This window comes from Arctopsyche grandis, chromosome 7, assembly GCF_051622035.1.
Source record: "Arctopsyche grandis isolate Sample6627 chromosome 7, ASM5162203v2, whole genome shotgun sequence".
In the NCBI taxonomy this organism is placed as follows: domain Eukaryota; kingdom Metazoa; phylum Arthropoda; class Insecta; order Trichoptera; family Hydropsychidae; genus Arctopsyche; species Arctopsyche grandis.
In genome coordinates, this window is record NC_135361.1 from 8,560,431 (window position 1) to 8,568,277 (window position 7,847).

General features: G+C 33.7%; 1 protein-coding gene across 1 annotated transcript; it reads right to left on the reverse strand.

Annotated features, from left to right (window-relative positions):
• Nucleotides 1-724: 724 nt before the first annotated feature.
• Nucleotides 725-5,762, reverse strand: LOC143914159 (kelch-like protein 7). The gene is made up of 11 exons (XM_077434254.1): nucleotides 5,737-5,762; nucleotides 5,535-5,662; nucleotides 5,322-5,461; nucleotides 5,065-5,240; nucleotides 4,801-4,998; nucleotides 4,574-4,729; nucleotides 4,348-4,488; nucleotides 3,394-3,554; nucleotides 3,089-3,311; nucleotides 2,843-3,023; nucleotides 725-2,758 (listed from the first exon to the last, which is right to left on the reverse strand). Exons 2-11 carry the CDS (start codon nucleotides 5,657-5,659, stop codon nucleotides 2,619-2,621), a joined length of 1,641 nt encoding a protein of 546 aa, XP_077290380.1. The 5' UTR covers nucleotides 5,660-5,662; nucleotides 5,737-5,762; the 3' UTR covers nucleotides 725-2,618.
• Between the last annotated feature and the right edge of the window lie 2,085 nt (nucleotides 5,763-7,847).

Below are 7,847 nucleotides of genomic sequence, written 5' to 3' on the forward strand. Positions count from 1 at the left end.
TCGTTCTCACCTTAATTTAATTAATGCATGACTACATGGCTACAAATTTAAATGCAGGTACGAGAGATTTAATTTCAGATCTTTGTATATATGTACATGGTGTATGCTTACATACAACTGAAACTATTAAACTCGAATGGCGTGTTGTTGTTTTGGGCGAGAACGACCGCGGTAAGCGAGGCTGTATGCATTTTCACTTAACGAATTGTCGAGGGCAGACGAGGTAAGATTGCACGAGAGTCCTAGGGAGAAGAGGACGGGAGTACTATGTAAAATGAAGAGGAGAATGGGAAAGGAGTGGGGTGGATAGTGACACTGCACAACAATGCAACTCGAACGAATGTCAGCGAAGCGTCTGCCCGAGCTGCATTGTTTCTGCAACTGCACCCGCTGATAACATACACACACTTGGCGTGTCGAGAGAACAATGTGCAACAAATACTAAAAGGGACACGTTAGTAAGAGTCGTACTTGGTCTGGCCCAAGGATCGGGATGAATGCACAGGGACAGGGGTGAGGAAATATTACGACACTGATCAACATTTTAACCAATTCCAGAACTTGCAAACAAACATATATAGTTATGTAGGAGACATGTTTAATTTTATTACTCTGAACTATGTATGTACATACTGTCACGTTCCAATGAAATATTAATAAATTTTCACATTTTTTGCCACCGATATTATCACTGCAGGGTTTCAATGAAAGATTGATAATATTTTAAAACTACTTGGTTAACTAACCAAGATTTCTTTATTGTTATTATTACGTTACATTTATCTTATTGTTAGATATATTCAAAAAACGAAAGATTTAACTATGAAACGATGATGAATTTAAATGAGATGCGTAGAACTATTTCACTTTAACTTTGCTTCACTATTTAACTTTGTTCTGCTGCTGATGTGTTATTTATTTATTTATTTTTATTACATTTTATACCAGGAAGGCCTTACAGGTAAACCCAAATGCGCCTTCCTGGCCAATTACAAACAATACAGAATTTTTATAATACAAGTCGCTGAATTACGAGACACTGAAAACTCGCAAATAACGAGACATCTATGAATTGTACATACATTTTATTGTACATTAATCATACTCAAATAGTGGAGACATAGTAGGTAGGAAGGCTTTTAGCCAATTTTTAATCGGGAACCGTTTCAACAATGAAATCAGAGAAAATTGGCAAACTCTGATAGGAAACGATTGACCTGGAGTCACAAATATCCAGGTCTGACCAGCAGCACTACATATATACTCAGAACAATTATTTTCAATCGAGGTCAGCTCGGGATCGAATTTGGCGCCTCTCGGTGTTAGGCAAAAGCTTAAAGACCGAGCTATGCTGCTATGCTGTTGACCGTCACTTGCGGGGTCGATATTAATGACTAACGACTGTCATTTGCGGAGTCCATGGTGATGATTATCACTCTTTGAGTCGATGATAAAGACTGTCATCTGCAGAGTCGATGATGATGACTCCCTCTCTCGGAGTCTTGATGGTGATGACTTACTTGAACTCTATCAGAAATGAGTTTACATATTGCTGTCGGTTCCCTCATCACTGAGGATCGTGACTATGATGTCCGGTCAACCAGCTGCCTCCATTCAGTTCTAAATTCGGCCAGGCGAATACTTGCTACCGTGGAAGCGCCCGTCGCTGCAGATACTTGGTCAGTCCAGCGTGCGGGGGATCTGCCTCTGGCTCTTCTGCCTTCGACGCTACCAACCACAACCAACCGCTCCAGGCTCTCCTCACCTCTTCGTGCAATGTGTCCGAAGAACTGCAATATAAATTTCAGGCATATTGTTGACAGTCTATCCTTGATTTTTAATTTTTCAAGCATAGACACATTCGTGCGTTTGTCGGTCCAAGGCACGCGCAGTAGCCGTCTCCAGGACCACATCTCGAAGGCATCGATTCTCCGTCTATCCACCGCCTTCATGGTCCACGTCTCGACACCATAAAGGCAGACAGAAAAAACGAGACTCTTCACGAGACGGATTTTGACAGCAGTTGTAATGTCTCTATTCTTCCAAATCTTCGTTAGTTGTGACATTGCCGATTTTGCTAATGTAATCCGGCACCGTATTTCCAATTCGCTGCCGCCGTTGTTAGATATGAGTGATCCCAGATAGACAAAATTATCGACCACCTCTATACCGTTTAAAGCTGAGTTGTTGTTTGAAAGTTTATATACTTTTCTTTAAAACAATGAAGTATTGAAGACACGTGTCGTACAATTTCGGTTAGTCAGTTAATTAGGTGTGTCACAAATCAATGGTTCTACTTAGTAAATTAGGTGTGTCACACATCAATGGTATGTCTTATTAATTTAGGTGTGTCATAAATCAATGGCATGTCTTAGTAAATTAGGTGTGCCACAAATCGATGGTGTGCCTTATCCCTACTGTTTAGTCAACTACATTGATGTACATAATGTTATAAATACATTGATGTTATAAATAATCAAATTCAAAATCTAGTTTAAAGTTTGTAAACAAATAAATTTATGTAAAGTGAACGCGATTAATTTTTAACAATTCTTATGTATATTTATTTCACGCAGCAATAGTTTTCTTTTAAATACATAAAACGTTTCCTCATAATATCAAAGCAACGAATCATATGGAATCAAGAATGCATTTGTAAAGCCTCTATTTTTACTGAGGCTTTTTAAAAGATCCCACTTTTTGCTTATGTCGTTGTATTCCCAAACATTATTCGTTGTAGCATTTCCATCATTTCCACCTAAAAATAAAAATAATCTATTGAAAATTGAAAGTTCACAGTACAATTTTGAGTTGTTATCTAGGATATGTAAAGTGACTTTACCTATACAAAGTAACATATTTTGAAAAACACAAAGGCTGTGTATACTTAGAGGATGAGGCAGGTTGCAATAAAAAGTCCACAGATTGGCATTGGAATCGTATGACTCGACGCTGTCCAAATAGAGGTTTTCTTCCGTGAAAAAGCCACCACCAACAAATATTCTTTCTTTTATAACAATGCTCTGAAACCAGCTGAGTTAAATTTTCAGAAAATTTTCAGGTAATCATGATAGTCATTATAACCAACCGCATGCTGCTCTCTTCCTTTAATCATCGGAGCGCGATAAGACCAAGAGTTTGACTCTACTGAGTACATTTGCACATCAGCGATGGATTTATATTTCCCATTTTTTTTAGTACTGCCACCTGTCACGTAGATTTTGTCGTTGATGACAGAAGCACTGTGATAACAAACAGCCTGCAACAATGGAGCGACGTTTGTCTCCCAGTTCTTTGTCTGGCTGTTCCACCTGTTCGAAATCATTTTAACGGTAAGTTCATCTGCAGTCGATATAAATTAAATTTTAATTTTATTTTTCATTTCAGGATCACCTTTCAACTGATGACAATTCTGATACTTTATCATGACCTCCGATGGCATATACATAAGTAGAATAATTGCGTCTAAGTGCCACTGCCGGGAACCAGAAACGAGCCTGATTCAACGGCTTCAGTGCGTATTTTTGACCGTCTTTCAAATTGATATAGTTCACCTATATAAATTTGAATAATTAAATGTATTTTGATTAAATCAATTAAATAAAATGGTACAAATTACACTGTTCGACACGAAAAATGGTTCAGAGACGAGATATGACTTTTCTTATAGATCTATGCCCAGTGAACACGAATCTGGTAATAAAAAATGTTGATTGATATAGGTGTTTTTTAAATCGCGTGATTTTTCTATATCTTGGTGTTTGGTCGATGTCTCAAAATCTGTCAATTTCCTATTCAAAATGAATATTGGAATCTATAGTCGGGTATTTTAACTTTCATTTGTAGTACTTTTCAGCTTTAAAATCTCTCTAAGTAGTCGTCCAGTTCAAATCAAAAGTCAAAAGTACGTATTTTCATTTGGGATTTTTTCCCACTGTTAATACTATTTTATATTGAGTATATTCTATTGAAATGTGTTTATTGGAATAATGTTCTGGCCACACTATTTTTTGTTTTTGTTGAAAAGGGTTAATTAGAAGTGTGCTTAATTTTAAATCTTTAAAATTACGACCTAAAAGCTCGTACTAGTATTTACTCGTATTTACACGAATCTGAATTCAATTAATAGGGATAATATATTAAATTATCTATATATGAGAATTAAATAAAATTCCACTTAGAAAAATCATATTTCAACTATTCTTGTGGATTAATAACAAAAATTCGTTTATTTTATCGATGTAAGCCAGTTATCAATGCTCGCATAAAATAAGAAAAGTCATATCTTGTCTCTTAACCAAAAAAAAAGTTGTCATTTGTCGAACAGTGTTATCATTGAAACATTACGGAATCGATTGCTCTGTGTTTGTTTCCGCCGATGATCATTATCCAGTCATCCACGAGAACTGGTGTAAATTCTCTTCCACTGAACTGAAAATTCTCACTTAAAGACCAACTATTATATCTGCCACTAAGAATTTCGATTGTCTAAAAATAAAATATGTGACAAAATTATAGCATATACACATATTTTTAAATATAATAAAATGTCGATAAAAACATATGTACATACATCAGACTCGTTGGATCCAATAACGACTAGTTTGTAAGTTTTCCTGCAAAAACTCACATTATTACAGTCTGGCAAAATTGATTTCATTTCTTGTTGAATGCTAGCAATGCATTCTGGAGACGAAGAAAATAAGTCCAAAACTTCCGTGACGATAAACTGAAAGTATTACGCATAATGTACTTTAAAGGGTTATGATATTTTATTCGATACTAACAGTTTTTTAATACCTCAATAGAAAGCAAAGGTAACTTTATCAATTTCATCAACTTCACTAAATGATCTTTACGGTTTGGTTTATCATGAGTAACCCATAATTTCACAGAATTGACGACGTCTTCTTCGGAACTGATATTTATATTGTCTGACGTTAGAATCTCAGTCAGAATGGGGGCCGGGAGGTTGAGGAAGTCGGGCTTTTTATACAACTAAAACAGAAATTAAAATGTAGTGTATTCGAGAAATGAAAATTATCTTATATAATCAAAACATACGGTTTCAAAATTATTTTGAATGAAACTCATAGCTTCTGTTGACATTTGTTTATTCGATAATCTCAAAACGTGAAAGCAATTATCTTGATCGATCGTTTTGAATACATCGGCGATACTATTAATTTTAAGTGTTTTAGCTAGCTTTTTGAAGTCTTTGTAGTGCTTGGTATCGATGGCTGAAATTACATTTTAAAAATATTACAGGGAGAAAATTAAAATGAATCAATAAATTGTTTTTGTGGTGAAAGCGTTAGTACATGTTTGTCCAGTGTAGCAATACTCTAACATTCCATTGATAACGGGGTCTTTGTATTTGGAAAAAGTGTCACTCAAGTTGTCTTTGTTTTTCAAAAAGAATTCACTGCAAGCGGAAAGCACCACCATGTGAACAGAAAAACTGTAATTGTGAAAAAATAACATTACAGCTGACATTTTTAATATGAATATGCTTAGACATCAAATGAAGATACCTCTTTTTGCGAACTGTGAAATCAAAATCAGTGTACTTCCCTTTTTTCATGGCATCGTGCATACATTTGAGTTTTTTATTAGCAAAATTCGGATGCGAATCCACTATAATTTTGGTTTTTTTCATTTTCTTTTGGAAATTAAAACAAATGCAAGTTGAATATATTCCGGATTGATAATTACAAAGTATGTGCAATGACTTACCCGAATCGAACCACAATCTAAACTGATGCGTCGTAAAAATATCGCATGGCATGTATTATATTACAAATGTACATACATAGTATATGTATATGTAAATATGGAAACCACAAAAGATAAGTATATGTATATTGCGACTCATGATATTGGTTTAGTTTTGTCAAATTTTAATGTATTGTATTTTTTTCTAATATTTTACACGGTTACATAGCTTAAAGTAATAAAATTGAGTTTTCAAAAAATATATACATACATACATCATATATATAATATCGCTATTCTGTGTGTCTCTATGTCTGTCTGAGATAACGCTCGCCGTACTATACTAGTCGTTTTGATTTGACATAGATATGTACGTCACAGCTAAACCACTGCCAGCAAAACGTATTCAAACATAATACCAAAAGAAAATAACTTATATACATATATACAGTTTGCTACCAACGTTTCCTCTAGGCAAATCGAAGTCTCGGAGCATTTACCATCATCTATTGAAAATTTATTTAATTAATTGATTAATTATTCTATTTGTGTTTTATATTGTTTATATGTAGGTAGATAGGTAATTTTTACATTTTTTTTATATTAAACAATTATATATAAATATTAAATTAAATATATTTGAAAAAAATCCGACCGCGTGCGGATCGAACACAGGACCGACACATTTATTTTAATTTTTATTTATTTATTAACTTAATATGCCAACACCCATGCGACGATATTTCATCGGGAACAAAACTTGTATGTCAAAGATTACTACTTAAATATGAAAATACATGCATATTATTAAATTTATTTTCATTTATCGAATGCGTTCAAATACAAGTCCCATTCAGATTTAAAATAAACAATAGTTGATAGGTAAGTATTTATTTTTGAAATGATATGATCTTTTACCACATACGAATGTTATCAATGTGATAATTTAATTGACATTGAAAAACCACATCCTTAAAAAATGTGTTCATATAATATAAAAACATATTCTGAATATCCGGCATAACGAAATATTTTACAAACTGGACTAGTATTTTGCCTGTTGATATATTAAAGGTGGTTTTGAATAAAGGAATAGAACATTGAAGTTCGATTTCGGTTAAATAATTTTCATTCATGTGGTATGATTTTGGGTTAGTTTGCGTGTGGTTTGGTGGGTTCAGGATCCTAATGAAAGACCAAAGTCGCTTCACATCATTTATTTAAAATTTTAGGAGGTCCACACGTAACCACCGTTCACTCCAGAATAATCTGATCTACCGTATGTACCTCCTTATAAAGGACAAGTTGTACATCACAGTTTCCCAGATCAATTTATGTATCTTTTGTCTCGGCACGTAGAGGTCTACCGTGGTGTGTCTATTGTTCTGTGATAACTTCAGCGTATCATTTGTTCGGACACTTTCTGAGTGGATTCGCCTAATCCGGGATCTCTATTGTTTACCCACGAATGCACTTAGACAGTGGATACCCTCACTCATGTTCCTACGTTACAATATAAATACAATCTGTCGAACAAAAAACCTCCTATGAAAATAGGTGAAAGATTTTATTTTATACTATTGTTGTAACTGATGAAATATCATCGCATGGGTGTTGACATATTAAGTACTGGTTGTTTTACCCGGCTTCGCTCAGTATTTGTAATATAAACAGCGTAAACATGGCGAATTTAATAATAAATATTCATTTATTTTTTTATTAAATTTATTTGAATCGAAAAAAAAAAATTCGACTCGTCGTCATAGAAATTTTGACTTGTTTACTATTCCCAACCAAAGTTACTTATAAACATATATGTATATATTTACAAAGTACCTTTCGAAATTATATATTAGATTAAATAAATAAAAAATTAAAAGAAATGTGGCGGTCCTGTGTTTGATCTGTGTTTTTCAAATACCTTTTAAATATATTTAATTTATATTTTATATGAAAAAAAAGGTAAAATCTACCTACCTATCTACATATGAACAATATAAAACACCAATAGAAAAATTAATTAATTAAATAAACTTTCAATAGATGGCGATAAATGCCAAGAGACTTAGCGCCGTCTATTAGGTTAGAGGAAAAATTGTTAGCAAACAGTATATATAGAAGTTTTTACTTTA

Bases quoted from the DNA above. Each gene is read 5' to 3' on its own strand.
- LOC143914159 (XM_077434254.1), bottom strand. From the start codon at position 5,659: ATGAAAAAAACCAAAATTATAGTGGATTCGCATCCGAATTTTGCTAAT. The intron at 5,241-5,321 runs GTACTAACGCTT...ATGTAATTTCAG, and splicing joins TTGCTACACTGGACAAACAT to CCATCGATACCAAGCACTAC. The intron at 4,489-4,573 runs GTATGTACATAT...TTTTATTTTTAG, and splicing joins TTGGATCCAACGAGTCTGAT to ACAATCGAAATTCTTAGTGG.